This window comes from Schistocerca americana, chromosome 6, assembly GCF_021461395.2.
Source record: "Schistocerca americana isolate TAMUIC-IGC-003095 chromosome 6, iqSchAmer2.1, whole genome shotgun sequence".
Classification (NCBI taxonomy): Eukaryota; Metazoa; Arthropoda; class Insecta; order Orthoptera; family Acrididae; genus Schistocerca; species Schistocerca americana.
In genome coordinates, this window is record NC_060124.1 from 580,045,145 (window position 1) to 580,071,451 (window position 26,307).

At 40.5% G+C, this 26,307-nt stretch overlaps 1 protein-coding gene across 1 annotated transcript in view; it reads right to left on the reverse strand.

Annotated features, from left to right (window-relative positions):
• Window positions 1-26,307, reverse strand: part of LOC124619619 (medium-chain acyl-CoA ligase ACSF2, mitochondrial-like) — a 215,173-nt gene that overhangs the window by 16,827 nt on the left and 172,039 nt on the right. The window contains exons 4-9 of the mRNA XM_047146127.1: window positions 26,143-26,307; window positions 24,039-24,156; window positions 13,267-13,362; window positions 13,030-13,178; window positions 9,816-9,984; window positions 9,625-9,732 (exon numbers count right to left, since the gene is read on the reverse strand). The exon at window positions 26,143-26,307 is cut by the window's right edge and continues 56 nt beyond it. Of these exons, the coding sequence (XP_047002083.1) occupies window positions 9,625-9,732; window positions 9,816-9,984; window positions 13,030-13,178; window positions 13,267-13,362; window positions 24,039-24,156; window positions 26,143-26,307 (805 nt within the window). The remainder of the gene's footprint in view (window positions 1-9,624; window positions 9,733-9,815; window positions 9,985-13,029; window positions 13,179-13,266; window positions 13,363-24,038; window positions 24,157-26,142) is intronic.

The following is a 26,307-nucleotide window of genomic DNA, read 5'->3' on the forward strand; positions in this document are numbered from 1 at the left end:
GCACATCTCTGATAGGTTACTATTCCAGCAAAACTCATGTTACTGTGGCTTGATTAAAATTCTTTTGAGATACCAAACAACCACAGCAAACCAAAAAGGAATGGCTTACCGAGCTATGTTTTCTCACTAGAAATTGCAAATTTCACTGTTCACGTGGCAAATCATTTGCTGATGAAATGCTCTCCAACACAATTACTCAGAATGTTCCCAATGAAAGGATCCATTCTAAAATAGTGCAGCACAGGAATCCAACCTTATCAGATGATGTGCAAATTGTCTAATTATGTGCAGCCATTTCCCATAACTGCTGCTGTTGACAAAGTGCTGCAGCAAACATCTGCCAGCACGCAGCGAGCCATGCTCTTGCAGCCCAATATGGGCATTGCATTCTCATAAACAAGAGACATGCTTGAACATAAACAATCAATAACCAAGTGCATCTGCCAGAAATAAATTAAAATCATGCCCACAATGCTTTGTCTGCCACAAACATAAATTTTGTCTTCATAAAGACGCTGTATGTTTTTCCTGTAACAAAACCTGGTCATGTACAGCAAGTCTGTTCTCACAAGTTATGTTCACAAAAGCCTTCAGAACAGACAGCAAGAAGAACACATGGATATAAATGTTATTAACCCATCAAAATGTCAAGTCCACACAGATGTCTTAAATCTGCTCCAGCATCTGCTACTGCTAATAAAGCAAACCCTGTCCAGAGCCAATCAAAAGTAACTGGATCTCAAATTGTTCATTTCTCTTAAGATTGTTCAGCATGATGTGCAATTTCAACTGGATACAGATGCACCTCTTACCTTACTGAATCAAAATAATTACATATTGCTTGGCAGTCTGCCATTGCTCCCTTCAAATACACATGTGACAACTTATGATTGTGCTAAACTTGACATTTTAGGAATGTGTGTCTTAAGTGCTATTTATAAGAACACCACAAAATTGGTGCCATTTACTGTCCTTCCAGCAGCTCCGAGTCAGAACATTTTTGGTTTGGATGCTTTTGATCTCTTTGGATTGACAATATAGGGCAATGTTCTGCACCTGGCTTCTCTTACATCTTTTAATGATTTTAATGCCTTGTGTGATGAATTTAAAATTTTATTTGATGGTTCCCTAGGGTGCAGCAAAGATTATGCTGCACATATTATTCTTTGCTCAGATGCCCATCCAAAGTTTTGTAGGGTTCACCCAGTCCCTCGTGCACTTTGCATCAAATTTGCAACAGAGCTATGTCGCTTGCAAAGCAATGGTGTTTTGCAGACTATTATGGCAAGTCAAGTCGGCATCACATCTCGTAATAACTAAACCTAATGGAGACATTAGAATTTGTGTGGATTTCAAATCTACAGTAATTGCCCAGGCCACAGGTGACATTCTTCCCCTACCTCACCCTGAAGATCTCATTAATAAACATCAATCTGGCACATATTTATCGTAAACTGATCAAATGGATGTCTGCCTCCAGATACCATTGGATGAATAAACCCTACGGTTTATGGTGATCAACACTCACATTGGCCTGTTTTGTTTTCAATGTTTACCATTTGGCAGCTCTTCTGCTCCTGATTATTTCCAAAGGATTTAGAACAACTATTGCATAATGTTCCATGTCGTGCCACCTATCTGGATGACAACATTGGATAGTAACATTGCCTGAGAATCATTTGAACAACCTCATAAATGTTGTTACTATATTAGCTTTAGCTGGTCTTAAATGCAATCATGACAAGTGTGTATTTTTTGTTCCCAAATTGGAATTTTTGGGCCATATGACTGATCAATCAGGCATTCACCCAGCTTAAAACAATTTGGACACTGAAATTTCCTGGCAGATTAAAACTGTGTGGCCGACCGAGACTCGAACTCGGGACCTTTGCCTTTCGCGGGCAAGTGCTCTACCAACTGAGCTACCGAAGCACGACTCACGCCTGGTACTCACAGCTTTACTTCTGCCAGTACCTCGTCTCCTACCTTCCAAACTTTACAGAAGCTCTCCTGCGAACCTTGCAGAACTAGCACTCCTGAAAGAAAGGATATTGCGGAGACATGGCTTAGCCACAGCCTGGGGGATGTTTCCAGAATGAGATTTTCACTCTGCAGCGGAGTGTGCGCTGATATGAAACATGTAAAGTTTGGAAGGTAGGAGACGAGGTACTGACAGAAGTAAAGCTGTGAGTACCGGGCGTGAGTCGTGCTTCGGTAGCTCAGTTGGTAGAGTACTTGCCCACGAAAGGCAAAGGTCCCGAGTTCGAGTCTCGGTCGGGCACACAGTTTTAATCTGCCAGGAAGTTTCATATCAGCGCACACTCCGCTGCAGAGTGAAAATCTCATTCTGGAATTTGGACACTATTTGCCACCTATCACCACCAAAGACTGTGTCGTAACTACAGTCTGTTTTGGGGAAATTGTCTTATTACTTTAAATTCATACAAAATGCGACTCAAATCACTGCTCTGTTTCATTGCTTTCAGCTGAAGTATGTGCTCTTTCAATGGACAAGGGAATTTCAATATGCTTTTCAAAAACTTAAGGATGAACTTAAGGATGAACTTAAGGATGAACTTCTCAGTGACCCTTACCTCATGCCTTTTGATCTGGTGAAGAAACTTATCATAGCAATGGACACATCGGATGTTGGCTCAGTGGCAGTGCTGTCACACAAGGTTGGCCCCTCGGAACGATCCATTGTGTTCACATGCCAGTGCTTACTGAGACCCAACATAATTACAGCTAGATAGAGAAGGAGGCTCTGGCCATCTTCTTTGGTGCATATTAATTTCACTGGTACCTCTATGGAAGATGGTTTGCTTTAATTACTGACTACAAGCCATTCACTTCTTTGTTTCATCTGTCCAAGGATATACTGGATCAAACAGCTCAGAAACTTCAATTTTGGGCATTGATTCTGTCCAATTACAATTATGATATCGTGTATAGGCCCACCATTAAGCACGCAAATGCAGATACACTTTTATGTCTGCCAGTGAATGAAGATCCAGGTATCAATTCATCAGAAGATCCTTGATGTCAGCTGGATCATCCTGAACTTGAAAAATTGAAATCCTTTCTTATCGATGTACAGATCATTGTTTCAGCCAAAGTACGCAATCCACAACTGAAATGGCTTTCTCAATTCATTCAACACAGGCGGTCGACTAACAGACTGGGGATCACTGATCCAGTCATTTGCCCTAGCTATCTGCAACATGAGGCATTGTCTATACAGCAAGGTGTTATTCTGGTTCACTCACCAAATGACCATACACTGGTCCTACTTCCTCCTGAGAGTCAAGCTTCTGTTTTACACCAGCTCCGCATGGGACAATGGGGTCTGGTCAAGACCGAACAGCTCATTTGTTGACATTCTACTTTATTTGGACTCTAAAAATGATTGAATGCATCACTGCACAATGTCAAGCATGTTCTGAGAATTCTGCAGTGCCTTGGCAACAGAATTTCAGTTGGCCTCATCCTACTGTATTCATATTCACTTTTGTAGCCCATTCTGAAATACAAGATGGCTGATTTTAGTGGAAGCACACAGTAGATTTGCCATTTGTGTCCCTATGCACTCTTACATCATCAGTGAGCAATGTCAATGTCTGTGCATGGGAGGCTATTTTTTTGTTTAGAGGGATTACCAAAAGTGAGTGTTTCTGACAATGGAACTCAATTTGTTTCTGCATAATTTTGTCAGTTTTGTTGCCTTAATGGAATAAATCATTTGACTACAGCAACTTTCTCAACCTAAAGCAGTGGGGCAGCCTAACACTTTGTAAGAACATTTAAGACACAGATGACGAAGCTCCACCAAGAACATTCCAGAGAGAATGCTCTTCTGTTATTCTTCAGTTCTTATCAATCTCTGCCTCCTAATGGCCAATCTCCAGCAGAGCTACGTGGACATCCCCACGGTACTATTTTGAGCTTATCACATCCCAGAACAGTGCCGTCTCCTCAGCACTTTTGCACAAAGTTCACAGGGTCTGACAATGTATACCTCTGCGTATATAATCAGCAACATACCTGGGAACAGCACACTGTGGTTGTCATTTATGGGTGAGCACATTATGATGTCATGCCGTCTTCTGGTCATATCTGTTGCTGGCACCAGAATCAATTGAGAGCCCACCCTTATGATGATTATGGTGATTGTGTCATGAGATTTCATTCCAAAGATTCTGGCTGGTTGTCACCCCGAGCTTCAGTCACCCTTTGCATCGCAGGACCTGCATCTGACTTAATGGAGTCTCCTCTGGCCAGCCCCACCTCCAGGCTGCAGCCACCTCTGCACGCCTTCAAGCAGCCTTTGCCACCAGTGCCACTTTCCCCGCTGCCAACCCACACAAATGTGAACCTGCCATCACCAGACAACCCTGCCCCCTCTGACCTGAATGCACCGACATCATCCCTATTGCAACTACCTTCAAGAACCATCAGGGACGCCTCATGTCCTGGTGCCCCTGAAGATCTGCCCCCGGCGTGCACCCTGCTGACAGTTTCCTGGCAGATGTTTCCTCACAGTTGCAAGACAAATGTCAGCGTGTGGGTTAGTGGGAGCCACCTGTCACAGTTCTGCCACCAGTTTTCTAATCTACGGTAGTGCTCCTCCCCCGATGACCGTGCATCAATTTGGAGAGTGAGGGGGATGGTGTGGTACTCATGACTTCAGATAGTACCACACTACAATCGATAAGCTGCACTCAAAACACTCTTAGCATAGCAGTTGTAAGAACTTTACCGCAGTCTGCCAGGAGCCACAGTTGCCAACCCGTTTGCATAGCGATTTATCAATGCCTCAAATACTCGAGCACTGAGCTACAGTTGACAGTTCTCTTCAGTGCACCGAGTTGTGTATGGTCTCCAGTTACTGCTGAGTCTACAAGCTGCAATGTTTATCCACAGTCTCCGAGGCTTGGGACCCATAGTGCAACAGGAAGCTGGAAGTCGAGGGGTGGAATGACTGACTGAGCGTTATGGGACCTTTACTTTTTTGTTTGATAGTTAGATAGAGAGAGAGACCAGAAATTAATAAAATTCAACAAGTAATAGTGCCCAAAATCATTCATTATCAAAAGTTACCCATAGTTTTAAAAAAACACAAGTGTAAAGACATCTCTATTAAACAACAGACTTGCAGCCCCTCAACATACACAAATGTTAAATAATAAAATATTCCACCTATTAAGTATAAACTGGTATTTCATGAAAGCTCGCCAGGTGGCAATAAGAAAATTTACAGAAAGTCCTGAAATGACTTTGTGACTTCTGTATAATAAAATTAATAACAGTACAAAACAAGACAAACAGCTCCCCTATGCTAGTGTCACTCACTCTATATGTCTATTCAATAATACATTAACAACACTACATAAAAGACAGACTAGCAGTTAATTACGGTGCATTAAAATAAGTTCCAAGAGAGAGAGAGAGAGAGAATCATCATCATCATCATCGAACAAAAAGAAATTTTGCAGATAGGCAACTATTAATGAAATAAAGCAATGTGTCTTCCCTTCTATCTGTGTGTGGCTGTGGAATGGAGTACTTCCATATAATTTTAATCTTTCCTCTTGGTTCTTGATTCTCCTGCCCATAACAACACTCTTCTACACATCCGCTATAGTGTTTTCAGAATGACACAGCGCAATAAAATGTCACCTGTAACAAACTTGAGTTTGTAACTTGCAGGAGCAATGTTGAAAGGTAGTCAATTCCATAGTAATCCACAAGGCCACTTCATTGGAAGCACGGTAAGCACTATAAGTGATTTACTATGACACTGCGATCAATGCCAATCTCAAATACCAGAAACACTTAGCATCCTTGCTGGCATTGCCTATCCCTTGGACATAATCCCAGCTCAGGCATATAATCCTAAATGCATATTCCAACCCTGTTGCTGTAAAACATTAACAGTCAGAGTTCATCCACAGCGTCACAGTAACTTAGGTCTCACCGCCCTCATCTCATTGCATGCCTCATGCCACGCCAGCAAGATTCCTGCCAGCCAATAGCCACATCCCTGTCTGCATTGGACATGAGCCCGATGCCCGTCAGAGGCGAAGTCTTTAGTTGCAAGATGCAACTAAAGACATGGTACATTAGGCATTGTAGGTCAGCTCCTGGCCTCTACGTAGGCATCACTCAGAGGCACAGTGATAGGACTTTGATATTTTAGATGACTTGCAATAATTTAAAACGTCTAATTGTGCTGGACATTTCACAAGAAGCAGCATCATTTAAGCCGAATATTTATTCATATTTACTTAATATTATTTTAGTACTAATTGTTGGGAATCTTTCTGATTGAAAATAACCTATGCCGCTGTCCTGCATTCCCAACAGGAAGGTTCCCTCCAGATGGCTCAAACAGGATGGCATAAGTAGGTGTGTGTGTGTGAGTGGGCAGGGGGGGCGGTGAGGGGGGGGGGGGGGGGAGGGGGGGAGGGGGCGGGTGAGGGGGGGGGGAGGGGGGGGAGGGACTTTTGACAAAGGCCTCATTGGCTGAATGCTAGCTTTCTGACAGTCTTTTTGTTGTGCCTATCCGTGACCAAACATGTCTGCTATATGGTGAGTAGTAACTATCCTTTTCAAAACACTGTTATATTCCATTCTGGATTTTCTATTGTTTAAAGGTCAGGTACAATTTTTCACTAACTGTAGTTTGAGCCACAATCAGTGTTTCACCACAATCTAACATCATCAGTTTTCGATCTGATTGTTGTGCAACACCAAATCAAAATGGTTACTTTCTCCACACTAATTACTGCATTTCTTGAAACTGCAGCAAATTTGATCTTAGTCAATATTTACAGTCTGTCCTGTGCTTGAATTGCTCAGTTACGGATATTATTCAGTGAAAGGTAATTCTACAGAATATCCTAAACAGTTTTTTTTTTTACAACAACATAATTTGTAAATGTTGCTTGTTTAGGTTAAACTATATACAATGCTCATACAACTGGTTTAATAGCACTGCAGAAACAAATGGTAAGTTCCATCATAGTTACCAGTTATTAAAAAAAAAAATTGCTGTAATAATTTCTCTGATAAATTACACGTCTCAATAATGTGAGCCCTGAAATGAAACAAAAAAATTAATAACCACTGCAAAATAATAATAATAATAATAGTTATAAACAGATTAATTTTGTTAAAAACAATGGGAAGTCCATGATGGACCAACAAAATATTATAGAAAGGATACTCTGCTGCTAACCTCAGAGGACATGCGGAGGGACAGGATGGCCTGTTGTATTTTTGGAATGGGGTCCTTGCGGCAGGGTTTGTAGGTGGTCCTCTGCCATGTAATTCCTATGGTTCACAACCATAGTGGTGGAACCATTGTCAGCAGATAGAACTGTAAGGTTAGAATCCTTATTTTGCTGGGGGATTTCTGTGGGTGTATGGTTGGATTCCATGTTGAAGAAAATGAGGAATAATAGTGAAGTAAGGTTTGAGGTTAAGAAATTCTGTAATTTTAACTGGGAATGAGGGAGAGGGGGTGTGGCAGGTTGGGGGCAGTCGGGGTGGCCCATGGTTGGATAGAGTGAAATGAACCAGGCAGGGTTTAATATTGGTTTTTTGTATAGTCTGATTGGTAGGGTCAGTGAAAAAAATATTTCCATATAGAGAGTGCGAGGAGGAGAGAAGGCCTTTACCAAATCCAACATGAGTGACTTTGGTAATGAGGCAAAAGGTAAGACCTTTGGAGATGATTGGTATTTCTGTGGGACTAAGGTGTCTGCTACAAGAGAAAAGGTTCACAGCTGTGTTTTGGGTCTTTTTAGGTTCTGGACTCTGTGTGGTGATGGGGAGTTTGTCAGTGAGGCAAGATTAGCCAGCTTTGAGGGGATGCAAGGAAGGTTGAGAGGTTCTTGTTGAAGTGGTTGATAGTGGTTGTCTAAGGTGGGAGGAGGTGGTGAACAAGCTGGAGATGTTTTTGAGGTGGTGGTGTGCTCACTGCTCTAGTTCTTGGATGGAAAGTGTTTTAATGTGTGAGATGGGATGCAGGAATTTGTAAATGCAGAGCAGGAGAAATTTACAGGTGGAGAGGAGGTATTGCAAGGAGATTTGGGCTGTATTTATTAACAATAAAATCAGGCTTTTTGCAGATGACACAGTTATCTGTAAAGAAGTACTGTCCGAGAAAAGCTGCATAAATATTCAGTCAGAGCTTCATAAGATTTCAATGTGTTGTAGAGATTGGCAATTTGCTCTAAATCTTCAGAAATGTAAAATTTTACACCACATAAAATGTAAAAAAAAAAAAAATCTTATGACTATAATATCAATGAGCTCTGTTGCAATCGGCCAAGTCATACAAATACCTGGGTGTAACACTTCGTAGGAATATTAAACTGAGTCATCACATAGATTCAGTCATGTGTAAAGCAGGTGGTAGACTTCAGTATTGGTAGAATACTGGGAAATAGATTGCTTGCAAAAAAACTCATTTGACCCATCCTAGAATATTGCTGAAGTGTGTGGGGCCCATACCAGATAGGACAAACAGGGGATATTGAACATATACAGTGAAGGGCAGCATGAATGGTCACAAGTTTGTTTAATCCATGGGAGAGTATCACAGAGATACTGAAGGAACTGAACAGGAGGATTGTTGAAGACAGATGTAAACCATTCCGAAAAAGTCAGTTAAGAAATTCAAGAATTGGCCTTAAATGATTACTCTAGGGATATACTACAACCCCTCACATAGGAGTCATGAGGATAAGATTAGAATTATTACCGCACACACACAGAGCCATTCGAACAATCATTGTTCCCATGCTCCATAACTGAATGGAACAGGAAGACACCCCAATAACTGGTACAATGGGACCTAGCAGAGGCAACTTCATTGTTGTTTGCAGAGTGTAGATGTAGATTTACATGGTTTTGTTGGATTATGTTAGAGAGGACTATGGAGTGACGGAATTCGAACAGGCAGAGGTCCTTGTGAAAGGAGGAGTTGCAGCCAGAGATGGGCTATTTGATGGTGTTTCCATGGGCAAGGTAACAATGCAGGAACAGTATGCGGGTCTAGGTTCTGGTTACACATAGAGAAACTTTTCTGTATTGGTGTAGATGGAAGGAGCTAGGATCCATATTGGAGAATAAAAACGTGTAAAAACATGTACAAATATGTAGGAAAAACGCAAAATATGGAACAGATAAAGTAGGTGGAGGGAGTAGGCTGTACTGAAAAGTAAGTATGTTCTGTTTGTGGGGTGCTCAACCACATGTTCATCAGTGCCCATACAAAGTCCCAAGTTTTACACAGTCCAATTTCTTTTTTACACAATCCAATCCAGCCACTATCACAAATAATGATGATGAAATGATGAGGACAACACAAACACCCAGTCCCTGTGCAGAGAAAGTGATAATAAACTAAAACTGTATTTAAGTTCCAACTCTCTGGTATATAGTGGGATGCAGTTCAGTGGGTGAATATGTGTGAAGGGAGGGGAACAGCAGTTTTGTTAATTTTTAGTGCAATGCATATTTTCCCACTGTCATGAACATCAAACATAATGACACATCTACAGTTTAACACCATTGCATTTTAAACAGATAAAACACACTTGATATGCAACTATTTACCTCAACATGGTCAATGACTCTGCCAACAGTAGTGTACGTTTTCTCTGGTGGATCATTTTCCTCAGGAATGAATGACAAGGGAGCAGTTTCAGTCATGCCATAGAAAGTCTGCAAATAGGACACCAAAGTTATAACACCCAGTAACTTTATTAGTTCGTGAAAACTTAAGTGACTTATTTATTGTTCCTTACTGTAACTCTCTCAAGTCCAAATGTTCTGGTTAACTTTTCATACAGGTCTGGTGAAGATATTGCACCACCACTTGCCAAAATTTCTAATGAGTTTATTTTCAATCCAGAACTTTCTACAAAATTTAACAGGTCTATATTCATAGTAGGGGTACCATACAGAACAGAGCATCTGCAACAAGAAACAAAAGCTGTGACTAAAGTAAACTGTTTTGGCTCTTCATCTCCTTTCCATCATACAACAACAACAAAAAAGAAACAATAAGATTAAAATAATTTACTACAATTTTTTACTGAGTTAATGTATGGATGACACAGCTTGACATACACTTTAGACAAGAACAGCTACAAGTGTAGTTTTAGAAGATAGTTCTTTCCTGGAATGGTCATCATAATTCCACAGTATTGTCACGTAATAGCCTGAGTCATTAAGTCTGAATTTGGCCAAAACTTGAGTGCTGCTGAAATGAATGGGATGACTAAGGATTGATACAGTAATAAATTTCTTCCACTTTGCAGGAAAGAACATAAAAAAAAAAAAAAAAACCATGAAGACTCAGTGATGTGGTATGTTAAACCATCAACAAAACTGCTCATAATGTATGGCCTCTAGCTGAGCAGTTACATGGCAATAACCTCCCTGTAATGGACTGGCCTGCACAGAGTCCCGACCTGAATCCTATAGAACACCTTTGGGATGTTTTGGACTGCCGACTTCATGCCAGGCCTCATCACCTGACACTGATACCTCTTCTCAGTGCAGCACTCTGTGCCATTCTCCAAGAAACCTTCCAGCACCTGGCTGAACGTACACCTGTGAGAGTGGAAGCTGTCATCAAGGCTAAGGATGGGCCAACACCATACTGAATTCCAACATTACTGATGGAGGGTGCCACGAACTTTTAAATAATTTTCAGCCAGGTGTCTGGATACTTTTGATCACATAGTGTATCTCATCACTGGCCTAGCTGCTACTGGTCTTCGAGGCAGTGCAGCGACGCACAGTGCCGAGCTTGTCCAGTCGGCAGGCAGCAGGTACACCACGCTGCTGTAGCAGTTCCCAGGTACTACATTACCTCCAGGTGCACCTCACGAGGTATGTCACAATTTTGTGCACTATATTAAGACTACTGCAGCCCACCAATTTCATGTAGACCAAGAGGATTTGCCCCTGATAGCTATGCTGCTGCCAAGGTGGAATTCAATATTAAGTGGAAGGAAGGCATCATTCATCTTTCCAGTAGTAAATGGTCAGTGTTTCCACAATTGGTGCCCAGGTTGTCTGGCATATTATATCAAGTCAAACTGCAGTCAGTGCAGCACTGGAACAGGGCAGATGGTGCACTGAAGCCAACTGCATTTTATTCACATGAGCTCTGTCACAATTAAAAAGGAAGTGAGTTCGATTGCAAGGTATTTAATACTTTGCACACAGTTGGAGGCAAGAGAGTTTACCATTTTCATCAGCGACAAAAGCCTTCTGTGCCTTACAACAGAGTAATGATAAATGCATGCCACAGCAATACAATCAGTTAGAATTTATCACTCAATACGGAACTGACATACACTACATAGCAGGAACCGATAACACAGTAGTTGACTGCCTACCCAACGTAAACAGCACAGTGAATGCTATAGATTTTGGTAAATTCCTAAAGCACAAAAGTCAGACTAGGAGCTTCAGGACCTTCTCAAAGATGCTTCCTTGAATCTTCAGCTGAAACTGATTGGTGTTACTGCCACAAATGTAAAGCTTTATGGTGAAGCCTCTCCAGACAAGCTACTGAGAGCCTTCACAACTTTCACCATCCTGGCATCAGATCTACAGTTTAACTAATTGCTAACCATTTCATTTGGATTGGTATGCAGAAAGATTATCATGTGTGGACTCATGCATGTGTTCAGTGTCAACGTAGTGAAGTATCTCACCACATGCACGTTCCTGTGTCAGTGGGACATTTCCCTTATGCAACCACATGATTTGCACATATGACTTTACTGAATAGTCAACAATACCTATTAAAAGCGATCAACTGATTTACCTGCTGGCCTGAAGCCATACCAGTCAACAATATTTCAGCAGGAACACTGGCCGCCGCCTCCATTTCACTTTGGATTTCAAGCTTTGGTTGTTTGCTACATATCACAACAGCCCACAGCCGACAATTAAGAGTCTAAATTGTTTGCCCAGCTGAGCAAATTCTGTTTTGCCGTACATCAGAAGACCACAAGCTATCACTCAACAAGTAATGGCAAGAGAGAACACTGCCACAGTTCATTAGGAGCCACAATCATGTGTCACGATCCTTACTGGACAAAAACCATACCATTGGTCTTGCTCAGTATGTGAAGCACTTATGAACCTGACCTGGACTCTCCATCAGCTGAGCTCGTATAAACTGCCCAGCAACTGCCAGGTGAGGCAACTTTTCTAAGTGCAGTCAAGATGGATGACATCAATCTTACATATTCCATCTCTTGCCCTAGGGAACGGGTGAATCAAATCCAACCTCACAAAGCACCAAGACGTGGAACTTTACCTACCTATATGCACACATGTTATGTTATGCACAGATAGAGTAAAACTGGCAGTGACACTTCCATATACAGGCCCTCGTCATGTCATTGGCTGAGGCAAAAGAACCATAGAAATTTTGATCAATGTTGAACCCAGTCTTCATGTTACCTGCATTACTAGAAATGCTTGCACAATGTAACCAGCCACATTTCCAGGTGAAGGAGAAACTCAACCCAAGTTCTGAATGTGTCCTGGATGGCACGTACATTTCCCATTGCAATTCGTGGATGACAATCCGCCTTCCCCAGGGAAGGGCTGATGTAGCAGCAAACATCAGCACGTCATCAAAGAGCTGTCAGCTGGTGTGTGTGTGTGTGTGTGTGTGTGTGTGTGTGTGTGTGTGTGTGTGTAATTTTTTCCAGCTAGTTACTGTTTGGGCTTGGACTTCTGACTTCTGTAAAAAATTTTACCTGCCTTGTTCCAATTCATGTTTAGTTTACAGTGACTATTTAGTGAGTGTGTATAATTTTCTGTGGTTTGTTCTAAATAAATCACAGTACATCAAAATTTATATTTTGTGCCTGTGCCTGGCTGAGATGATGAATGTTTGTAACATTCAGTTCAGAAGACTATCAACTATTAAACAATTTGGTCTGCAACTAATTGTTAATTATGATGAGATGATTACAAAAAACTTACTTTTCTTTCAGTATTGCTTTTGCTGAATCCTCTCCTTTGAAACCCGCTGAAGGTAACACAATTGTACACCCGTGATGCAGTGAATTGAGAACTCCACACACATTTCCAAAACAGTGAAAAAAGGGCACTTGTAGACATATACGATGATGCTAGAACACAACAGATTCCCTGCTCTCGAATACCCATATTACTATATTTAAATCTCTCAGGTAATAGGTTAAATAATATATAACTTACCTTTTTATATAGGCCTACTCTCTCACCCAAGAAATATGAGTTGTTGACAACACTGTGGTGACTTAACAAGGTTGCTTTTGGATGTCCGGTTGTGCCCTATTAAAGATATACATATTAAAAACAAGGCAATTGCATAAACTATGAAAATGTAACAGAAAAAAATTAATTATACCAAACTGCCAATGGGACAATTTTGTGTTATTATGCATAAAGAAAGGATTATATTTTCTTGTTAACCAACTTTTGCATAATTTACCTGACACTAAGTTAAGCAGTAAAAAATTAACCCCTTACTGTACAAATAAAGCCTCAATGCAATGGTTTGGAAAATAATATCTCCCTTTTCTTGTCTAAGTGGCCTAAGTACCTCTCTCAGTTGGCCTCTCAATTTAGAATTCTAATGCTGTGAGTAATTAAAATGAAAATAAGCCATGGAAGAGCTGAAAATAGTCAAAACTAATCTCAACAATTTGAGAAAACTACCATTCTTGATTTTTAAAATGATGCGTCTGAAAATTTACTTCTATAGCTATTGCACATTTTGACATTAACAGCAATTTCAAGCAATCTTGTTGGAGGAACATCCGCAGCTGAGCATTATACCAGAGGTTGAAAATTGTAGATAGTGCACCGTGCCTTGTACACATCCACTGCGCATGGCTGCGGGGAGGGAGGGGGGGGGGGGGGGGGCTTCACAGCACCAAGTTACGACACCTGAACATGGGCATATAAGATCCCAAAACCAGTCTTGTGGTAATAAAAGAACTTTTACAACTCCAGCAGTACTTTCAAGCTATGGTAGGACGCAATTTCAGGTAATATTAGCTATGCAGAGGTATCCTGCAATGCATTTACAGTATGAACACATTTTATGAACTGCCTCTAATGTTGTGTAGACCTCTTTTCATGTTGTGGCTGTTTACATCAAAATAAATTAGTTATTTTGTAGCCTAGTGGAAATAAGCATCTGAATGCAACAATTCCATCTATATATTCCAGTATGAAGACAATATGTACTTGCTATGCCACATAAACACTGTTTTTGAAACTTTCACATTAAACTTTGGTTAAAATAACTTTATAACTGACATTTAAGTGAGTCAAATGGTTGGCTTCAGCCAGCCACCAGGCACCTGTTAATAGTTATTTCTCAACTGCCACACGCTTGCTGTGTCGCCTGTTTTGTAGGTACATGCAGAGCCATGTAAAAAAATACTGCCAGCTGCCAATGGAGTTTGTCAGTCACAGGGTTATTTTAATTGAGCTATAATGTTTGGAACCCTTTAAATAAAGATCCCATTTTATTACATTTGACTGCTTTGCCTAGACCCAACTCATTATCTTGGTTTTTGTATTTTATTGGGCTATTCTTGAATTGTTTAAGGCCTTAGATTCTGCAAATCATTCAGTAGTCTTACACAGCTTACAGCAAAAGGGGACAAACATTAGATATCTTATAATATTCCAGAATTTGTGCACCCTCACTATTTCCAGGGTTGCTCATCACAGAAACTGTTTTAATATGATACTGGGAAGTTCTGGGGGAAGACTATAAATAATGAAAGGAGCAAAGGCTTACAGTCATGCAAAAGGCTCCGCAAAATATGCATCAGATTCGATATACGAGGGCCGTTCAGAAAGTAACCTCCGGTTGATTTAAAAAAATACACCAAGTTAAATAAAAATATTTTAATATATACATCCTACAACTACATCTTTGCACTATTTTTCTACATAGTCTCCATAGCGATTGAGGCACTTATCGTATCTCTTCACAAGCTTTGAAATTCCTTCTGCATAAAAATCACCCGCTTGTGCCTGGAGCCAGCCTGTGACCGCATCTTTGAGCTCTTCGTCATCAAACCGCTGTGACCCGAGCCATTTCTTCAAATGCATGAAGAGGTGATAATCACTTGGCGCCAGGTCTGGGCTGTAAGGTGGATGGTTGATAACGTCCCACTTGAAGGACTGAAGAAGGGCCGTTGTTCTGCGAGCAGAGTGAGGACGGGCGTTATCGTGCAAAAAAACGATACCGGAAGTCAGCATACCACGGCGTTTGTTCTGTATAGCCCGTCGTAACTTTTTTATTGTTTCACAGTACACGTCTTGATTAATGGTCATACCACGTTCCATGAATTCAACCAACAACACCCCTTTGGCATCCCAAAACACCGTTGCCATCAGTTTTCTGGCAGAAAAATCTTACGAGGCTTTTCTTGGTTTGGTAGGCGAATTTGAATGTGCCCACATCTTTGATTGTTCTTTTGTCTCAGGGTTCACGTACTTAATCCAGGTTTCATCACCGGTCATGATTCTGTTTAACAATGGTTCTCCTTCGTCCTCATAACGTGACAGAAAGTCTAATGCAGAGGCCATTCTTTGAGTTTTGTGGTGGTCGGTAAGAATTTTGGGCACCCATTGTGCACAGAACTTACGGTAACCCAATCTTGCTGTCACTATCTCGTACAAGAGAGTCTTAGAAATCTGTGGAAAACCAGTAGACAACTCCGACATTGAGAAACGTCGATTTTCACGAACTTTTGCATCAACTGTCTGAACGAGTTCGTCAGTCACCAACGATGGTCTACCACTCCTCTCTTCATCATGAACGTTTTCTTGTCCACTTTTAAATAAACGTACCCATTCACGGACAACTCCTTCACTCATAACTCTTGGTCCGTACACGGCACAAAGCTCACGATGAATAGCTGCTGCAGAATATCCTTTGGCTGTAAAAAACCTTATGACAGCACGCACTTCACATTTGGCGGGGTTTTCTATTGCAGCACACATTTCAAACTGCCACAAAAACTAAACTAGCGCAGGTACGACGTTCACTCGACCACGGCTTGATGCCAACTGACCTGTTGAGTGCGTGAACGCACAGATGGCGTCGCTACTCCCTCCACATCCCGCACTGTGACCAATCGGAGGTTACTTTCTGAACCGCCCTCGTACAATGTGACTGCTTTCACAGGTGGCTCCGCCTCTTCTAGGATAGACAATGCCTGTCACAGGCCTAGAATAGGGTATCCAAGTTGGGTGCATGGGGCAGGTGTTGCTCCTTCCAAAAGGATATTTTTCATATGGAAAAGGGGTCGGGAGTAGATGTGATACAACAATAATCCAGGTTTTTTGTGCATAGGGGTATGATGTAAAATTTGAGAGCGACTGTGATAAAAGCTGTGGGTATGCTTTATACAGCTTGAGTGCACCTTGAACATAGTTTTAGATTGCCATGTTACCTCAAGTGTGCCTTCTTGATACCTGATCATCTTGCTACCTTGTTCTAGTGGTCCGGATAATCCGTGCCACCACCATGCTTCACCATCCAACTCTTCTGCACTTCGTTCCATCTTGCAGTGAATGCTAAATGAAAGATCACAACTTCAACTCTGAGCTACGGAATGACTGAATGAACATTTGTTTCAACTCTCCTATATTTTAAAGCCCATGATACCTTCAATAGTAGGTATCACAGAATAAACATGGCCCCGGCTGGTAGATACCACACATTCTTCCCAACGTACCTTGGACCTCCCATAGTAGCTGTGTCAATATAAAGCAGTGCGGACAGTCTAATTTCCTTTTGCGATCATCTTTTGTCGAGATGATTCTTCTGGTGGACTAGTATACTTGCTAACAGATCCCGATACACTAATATCCCCACACTGAAGCTAAGGATGTCATGTACAAATTTCTTAACTATATACATTACCAATGCTGTACTATATCTCCAACAGAGATGTGTAATAACTCTTAATTACACACATCATGATTGTAATACATATCCAACAGGTACATATATTTCACACACCATAACTGATTACTATGCAGTTACTAACAGATCATAAAACCCCAAGAAAACATTTTTCTTTCTATTCACTAGGTCAAAATTATCACAGCAAGTGATTGCTTTCTTTTAGAATTCTGTACATAACTTTCTTCATCAACATTTAAAATTTGTTCACGTATGTAGACATTCTTTTTTGCTTGGGCTTGATAATATAACAGGACAAATTTGCTTTTAAATTTTCTAGTGTTGACATCTCACATTTTCATTTAATATTTTTCACGCAGAACATACAAATGTATACAACATTATTTTCTAGAAGCAACTCATATAGATTCCTTATCTTCCACGAGTACACCCCAATATTTCAAATTCTCTTGCATTTGTACATATGGAGATATAAACTACCAATGTTCTCATTACCTTCACTAGTAAGGAAAACCTCTCCAGTTACATGACAATTGTCACTGTAACAATTTAATTACACTGTCAAATAATCATTCACACATTACTGTACAATCTTTCTTTCTTTATTTCCATGACAGTGTCCCATTTAAACCCCTACAAATACGAGGTCTGTTCAAAAAATTCTGGAACATTCATAATTTCACGCCAATGGTGTGTTGAAGCAAAATGTGCTTGGCATCCCTGCACAAGCCTGTGTTTAATGTGTAATTGCTGGAAGTTTCATTCTTGTATGTCCGTTAGTTATTTTTTCACTACTTTTTTGAGTAGAAAGTTGTCACACAGTTTGCGAATTTCGAGATGGCAGGGTTAGAGGAGCAATGCATCTGCATTAAATATTGCCTGAAGCTAAAGAACCTTTACAAAGACACAGGAAACCTACAGTGATCCGTGTTTAAGCCATTCTCAGTGTTACAAATGGTTCACATGGTTTAAAAATGACCGGACAGGAGTTAAAGATGACATTCATTTGTGACGCCACTCTACATCTCACAATGATGCTCACATCAGGAACTTCAAAAAAATTGTGCCTGTCAATCTAAGGCTGACTGTCCAAGAGATTGAAGAAGAATCTAACATTTCAGTTGGATAATGTCAAAATCCTGACACAGCATCTTGGAATGCGTTGTGTTGCTGCCAAGACCCACGAGTCAAGAGCAGAAAGTCCTTCACCTCGCAATCTGTGATGAGCGCAAATGAGAAATGGATGTTCCTTACGAGAACCACAGCCGATGATGGGACATGAGTCTACAGTTATGATGTTGAGACCAAGGTTCACTCTTCACAATGGGTTGGGAATGGTCAAATACCAAAGCCATGCTGATAGTTTTCTTTTACTTTGAAGGATTAGTTCATCATGAATCCATGTCACAGGGACAACCTGTCAGTCGATGGTACTATTGGGATGTGCTGTGATACGTGTGAAATAATGTGAGAAGAAAATGGCCTGAAATGTAGTGAGACAATTTATGGCTCTTGCATCATGATAATGCACTTGCACATTTACTCTAGTTGATGTATGACTATTGCACAAAAAACTAAATCACTATGCTGCCTCATCCTCCATACTCTCCAGACCTGGCCCCTGCGGACTTTTTTTATTTCCAAAGTTGAAAAACCCATTGAAAGGACGATCTCCAACGATAGAATAGATAAAAGAAAATTCGCAGATGGCACTTCATGCGATCCAGCAAAAGGCATACCTAGATTGCTTCCAGAAATGGAAACGGCATTGGGAGTTAAGTATCTGTTGTAGAGGAGAGTATTTCGAAGGAGACCATGCACAATAAGTAAAAGGTAAATCAAACCATGGAAAATCCAGGATGGAATGTAACAATATTATGAGAAGGAAAGTTATTCCTCACCATACAGTTGAGATGCTGTCGCAGATAGGCACAACAAAAAGACACTCACAATTAAAGCTTTCAGCCATTAAGGCCTTCGACAACAACAAAAAACGTGCGCGCGCCCACACACACACACACACACACACACACACACACACACACACACACACACACACACACACACACACACACATGCGCACGACTGGCAACTGTCTTTCAGCTATCCAATTAAGCATGTGATTAATGCTATCGTGCACTTTTCAATATTATTTCTTTAGTATCTTCCCCCCCCCCCCCCCCCCCCACCTTGCAAAATGGTGGGAATTTAAGGAGATGGGACCTGGATAAACTGAAAGAACCAGAGGTTGTACAGAGTTTCAGGGAGAGCATAAGGAAACAATTGATAGGAATGGGGGAAAGAAATACAGTAGAAGAAGAATGGGTAGCTTTGAGAGATGAAGTAGTGAAGGCAGCAGAGGACTTAGTAGGTAAAAAGACGAGGGCTAGTAGAAATCCTTGGGTAACAGAAGAAATACTGAATTTAATTGATGAAAGGAGAAAATATAAAAATGCAGTAAATGATGCAGGCAAAAAGGAATACAAACGTCTCAAAAACGAGATCGACAGGAAGTGCAAAATGGCTAAGCAGGGATGGCTAGAGGACAAATGTAAGGATGTAGAGGCTTATCTCACTAGGGGTAAGATAGATACTGCACCCAGGAAAATTAAAGAGACCTTTGGAGAAAAGAGAACCACTTGTATGAATATCAAGAGCTCAGATGGAAACCCAGTTCTAAGCAAACAAGGGAAAGCAGAAAGGTGGAGGGAGTATATAGAGGGTTTATACAAGGGCAGTGTACTTGAGGACAATATTATGGAAATGGAAGAGGATGTAGATGAAGATGAAATGGGAGATATGATACTGCGTGAAGAGTTTGACAGAACACTGAAAGACCTGAGTCGAAACAAGGCCCCAGGAGTAGACAACATTCCATTAGAACTACTGACGGCCTTGGGAGAGCCAGTCCTGACAAAACTCTACCATCTGGTGAGCAAGATGTACGAGACAGGTGAAATACCCTCAGACTTCAAGAAGAATATAATAATTCTGATGCCAAAGAAAGCAGGTGCTGACAGATGTGAAAATTACTGAACAATCAGTTTAATAAGTCACAGCTGCAAAATACTAACGCGTATTCTCTACAGACAAATGGAAAAACTGGTAGAAGCTGACCTCGGGGAAGATCAGTTTGGATTCTGTAGAAATATTGGAACACGTGAGGCAATACTGACCCTACTACTTATCTTAGAACCTAGATTAAGGAAAGGCAAACCTACGTTTCTAGCATTTGTGGGCTTAGAGAAAGGTTTTGACAATGTTGACTGGAATACTCTCTTTCAGATTCTGAAGGTGGCAGGGGTAAAATACAGGGAGCGAAAGGCTATTTACAATTTGTACAGAAACCAGATGGCAGTTATAAGAGTCGAGGGGCACGAAAGGGAAGCAGTGGTTGGGAAGGGAGTGAGGCAGAGTTGTAGCCTATCCCCAATGTTATTCAATATGTATATCGAGCAAGCAGTGAAGGAAACAAAAGAAAAATTTGGAGTAGATATTAATATCCATCGAGAAGAAATAAAAACCTTGAGGTTCACCGATGACATTGTAATTCTGTCAGAGACAGCAAAGGACTTGGAAGAGCAGTTGAATGGAATGGGTAGTGTCATGAAAGGAGGGTATAAGATGATCACCAAAAGCAAAACGAGGATAATGGAATGTAGTCGAATTAAGTCTGGTGATGCTGAGGGAATTAGATTAGGAAATGAGACACTTAAAGTAGTAAAGGAGTTTTGCTATTTGGGGAGCAAAATAACTGATGATGGTCAAAGTAGAGAGGATATCAAATGTAGACTGGCAATGGCAAGGAAAGCGTTTCTGAAGAAGAGAAATTTGTTAACATCGAGTATAGATTTAAGTGTCAGGAAGTCATTCCTGAAAGTATTTGTGTGGAGTGTAGCCATGTATGGAAGTGAAACATGGATGATAAATAGTTTGGACAAGAAGAGAATAGAAGCTTTTGAAATGTGGTGCTACAGAAGAATGCTGAAGATTAGATGGGTAGATCACATGACTAATGAGGAGGTATTGAATAGGATTGAGGAGAAGAGAAGTTTGTGGCACAAATTGACTAGAAGAAGGGATCGGTTGGTAGGACATGTTCTGAAGCATCGTCAAGGGATCACCAATTTAGTATTGGAGGGCAGCGTGGAGGGTAAAAATCGTAGAGGGAGACCAAGAGATGATACACTAAACAGATTCAGAAGGATGTTGGTTGCAGTAGGTACTGGGAGATTAAGAAGCTTGCACAGGATAGAGTAGCATGGAGAGCTGCATAAAACCAGTCTCAGGACTGAAGACCACAACAACAACAGTATCTTTTATTTCTTGTCGAAATATTTAGATGACATGGTGTATCGAGCAATTTAGCTCTCTTGTTCATCCTCAGTTGCCACAGGAAACAAAAATAATAATCTCTCCATTTCCTGAAAATTGGTATACTTTCTTGCAAAACTTGTGATCTTTCCAGCCTCGCAGTTTCTCCTCACTTCACAGTCACCAAAAACTGTGTAAAATTTACAAATAGCTGCACTAAAAGCTGTCAGTATGCTTTATGTAGGTTGAATACATATTTAACACAGTTTTAGAATGCCATCTGTTACCACCTCAAATGTCCGTTCTTGATGAATTATTGTCTTGCTGCATTGTTCTGGTGGTCCATACTCTCCATCCCATCACCAGGCTCGAATGAACATCCAGCCTTTCTGCACTTCATTCCATCTTGCAGGAAATGTTAAATGAAAGATCGCAACTTCTACTCCAAGCTACGAAATGACTGAATGAACTCTTGTTTCAGCTCTTCTATCTTTTACAGTTCATTACTTCTCACTGATATATATTACAGTGGTTCAAAGAAGCTATATCTATGGTAACAGACAAAAATCATTGAAACACTTCTGACTTAAAGGCCTTACAGACAGGCAGTGGTATATTAAAAGATAATTCATTTGTCCTGATGATGAAGTTGACATTGTCAGCAGGCTGTGTATTCCAGGCAGCCCATGACACCTTCAACTGGAGGCCCAGCTGCTAGATGTTGCACATTCACTGCCAACATACCTTGTCCTTTCCACAGCATCTGTGCCAGTGAAAAGCGGCACGGATGGTATCTAATTTCACCTTGAACACTATTTCTACCAATTTCCTCTATTGCAATCATGTCTTGGTGGAACGATTCTTCATAGTGGACCATGATATTTGCTGTAACATCCTGAAACACTACAGCGGTGGGAAGGGTTTTTTGAAAAGTGTTCTTCATTTTGGGGCACAATGAGAGAGAGAAATTAGCCTTAGCACTGGATACAGCTAAGTGCTCCTTTGCAGCTGGTTAATGTAGATAGATGGTGAATTTAGGACTTGAGATAGGGTACATCAGGCCTGCTTGTGAACTACATGTCATGAATAGTGCCTGTCTGTGAAGATGTTAGCAAAACTTTCAACAAACTGGGAAAAGGGTTTTTTCATCATTCCAAATGTACCATCCAAGGGGTGACCAACTGTATGGGAAACAATCTTTGGTGTGCAATTAATGGTACATGTCAAAGATGACTATTGTTGATGGTTGATGGTCTTTATGTGGATAAAGGCACCTGGGCACAGAAGTAGATGTTGAGGCTGAAGAGGGCCAGCTGAAACAGATAGCACAGCAGGTGTTAAGACTTGACACCTACATTTGAGGCCCTCAGTTCCCTCCATTAATCTTTAATGGCCTCCCCCCACCTTCCTGTCCGCTGTTTTATTAACCCTTCACCCATGTCCAACTTAGTCTCACTTCATCGCATGTCAAACAATCATTGCAGCCTGCACCAGGACATGGTCGTTGTTGCCACATTCTTATTTAATTCCCTTGCTGCCTCTCCCTCCCAGCTGTCACTATTGCACCCTCCCCCCTCCTCTCTGCTGCTAGCAATTTTCACCCCAGTTGGACTGCAGTCCTGGGACAATGGACCCGTATGTGCATGAGCATGCACCCCCTTACATATAATATTGATGAGTAGCTCTTGGGTTTGAGTTGGCAGCAATGCTCAGATTCCACAGCATTGCAACAAGGGTCATATCCATAATTCTCAGATGAAGTGTCGAGTCCTTGTGAATGTCCTCTTGATTGTATATGTAGAACCTGTGCTTATTCACTTGGTGTACATTCTTGCCTCGGCTCATGTGCAACATATTTGGAGGTGAGCTCTCACAAAGGCTGCTTACAGAGGATTCCACGCTAACTTGAGACGATAGCACTCCTCTGTGTTTATCCTTATTCCTACTGATTTCTTTATGATGCTCTCCCTGTAATTGCTGACTACGCACAACAATGTTCCTTACAGAACCACACTCAACAATATTGTTAAAATTCCTGGGAAATTAAACATTAAAATCCATCTTCACTGAGACTTGGTCTGCAGTGTGATAAACTGTAATTATTTGAATGACTTAAATCAATTGAACAATCATTTTCAGCCATCATGAAAGACTAAAGATATATGTAACCTGCCACATGTACCAGGTATACAAAAGCATCAACACAATGTACAAAGGCAGTACTGTATCTCTCAACATAGCATGACAAGCATTAAATGCATACACATAGGATATAAAGAGAAATTGATGGTGAAAGAACACAGCTTCAATGTAAAAACATTTTATTTCAATGCATAACCTTGCTGTGGCCTTACTATTGAGAGATTGTGCTAAAGAAATCAATAAAAATAAGTATTAAGAAACATCATATCAAAGGAGACAAGGACATTAAGTTGTTACGGGCTATAGTCAGAGGATGCTTGACACAGGGCTCAGGCAATGTTGCCCACACAGAAGACTAAGCAAATACAACTGCCGCTCCCCCCCCCCCCCCCCCAAACCTAGGCAAACACTGCTCCAGAAGAGCCCCAGTACTTCCACAGAATTTGTAATTTGTTGTACAAGTAGTGTGATCACCATTTTGAATGTGGTTCTTAAGACCTATGTATTTGTTTGCTTTGGTACCTATTCAGATAGTGTTTTCCTCTTCTGAAAAAAAAAAAAAGCCACAGAATGAAAATAAAAGTAAAATTCTTACCGATGTGAATTGCACATTGCAGCCTTCATCTGCTTGGATATCATAATCCAGCTGCTTTAACTTCTCAAATGATGCAGCTGAAGCACAGTCCATAACATCACTGAATCTGAACATTCCACTGAAATAATGATTATATTTTTTATAAGATAAATTCAAGCAACTAGGTTGCTAAAACATTACTATTCAAATAAAAGAAGCAATTTTGGTCCCTCCAAGAAGTTATGAATTATTAATTTTTGAGAATTATACTAATTCTGCAAAATATTCCAACAGTGGTCATTGCTGCTTCAAATGCTGTATGATATTCTACTCAGAAACCATTTGTAGCATCACAGTAACACACAGTGTGCACTGGAAATATAGGAATTGAGTTGGTAATTTTGTGTGCGGCTTTAAATGATCATATCAGCATACTTTAATGATGCTCCCAAGTTTGGAGAATTCTATCCTTAACAGTAGTGTATGGTATTCACACTAAGTACATATTTCTCTTTTCATTCACATTATCTTTGTCTGTCTATGTTTAGTGTGAGGTGCCAGTATTTGGCAAGCATTTGTTTACTGGATGTCTTAAAGCTGTCACAAGAAAACATTTCTCCTTGTACAGCTACATAGGAACAGTTGTTGATTTTATTTCTGATTTAGAGCTGTTGCAAGGACATTCTCAATAGCAACTATGTATGATACTCCACTGTTTTTACATAACGAAACTACAGCTAGTTCAGTTGTATAGAATTCATACATTTTAAGCTGTGTACTATTTGAGTTTATTATTGTTGTTGTTGTTGTACAGCCACAGAGGAAATGGATTGCTTTTTTCTAAGTTTGTCAGAGCAATACATGATGATGCATCTGTACTAAGAGAAGATTAACACTGTGCATACAGGAGGAGTGTTCACAATGTATAGTCTCACACATCCTTTTTATTCTATAAGAAGGAAGGTTGGCAAAAATAACCTTACAGGGAATAAAGAATTTGCGACTGACAGACAGATGGACAGAGGGAGGATATTGGAGACAGAACCCAAGTTTGGATTGTTTCAAAGATGGGGAAGGAAATTGGTTGTGCTCTTTCAAAGGAATCATCCTGAAATTTGCTGGGCACAATTTAGGGAAATCATGGAAAACATAAATGAGGATGGTTGAAGGTGCATTTAGTCTCTCATTCATCTGAATGCAAGTTCAGTGTGCTGACTACTGTGCCATCTTGCTCTGTCAGGAACCACTGAAGCTGTTATGTAACTTGGTGTTGTACCAGACAGATGGATGGATGGCTTCTGTCGAACGCCGGTGTAACCAGAAGAGAATTATCGTTTGGAGGTAAACATTAAAAACACAGAGAAAGGAGAATGCTGAATAATGAAAGACTACTGCAAATCAGAGAGAAAAACCATAAAAAGAGAGAACCGTAATGACCAAATTCGTAGATTGTCTGATTGTTTAAGATACCAGTAATGGATATGGATAAAAATTTATCATGTCAAATGCTTCACTCATTATGCTGAGGCAGCTACTGGCTGCTAGACAGATTGGGCTTATGAAAGTAGCTTATACAGCAAAACACTGAACTTAAGGAAAAAGGAAAGGAATCACTTCGACAGGCCACATTGTGATACTGAGAAAAAAGTAGGTAATTTAGATTGGACAGATAAAATCTTAGCAGGTTAATTACTTGCTACCACCAATAAGAAGAAATGTAAATGAACTGCAGACATCTTGAGACTGTTGTTGAAAGGTATTGGAAGGGATGCAAGTTACTGCTATGTGTACATTCAAGTAAAATTTAAGACAGATAAACTGAAAAAGAAAGTAACATTTCAAAAAGCTGCTAGTTCCCAGGTTGTACTAAATATCTGCTGATTACCTCCTATTGATAGCTTAATATCAAAACGAGCAGAATGATACTTATCATCAAATAACAGTTATCCGTGTCCCAAATGCAGTGGCTGTTAGCTGGTGGAAAGAAGGGAGAGAAGGTAACTAGCACAAAAAATGAGTGAACATTTACAATACTTAGTTGTGCGAACAACGTAAGTGCATAAAAAAGGAATGATCTTAACTTAATCAAATAAACCGTGCAATGCAATGACAAGAGTTAACTTACGGATATTGTTTATCTCCAATTACAATGACTGTTGTGAGATTGGGTAAATTTAGACTTTTCAAATGTCCAGGCTTTGCTGCAGTCACCTCTGGAGCCAGTGCCTGCACCATCTCAGGATATTTTTGTGTCTTAAATGTTTCTGCTGCAACCAAAGCACGAACATGC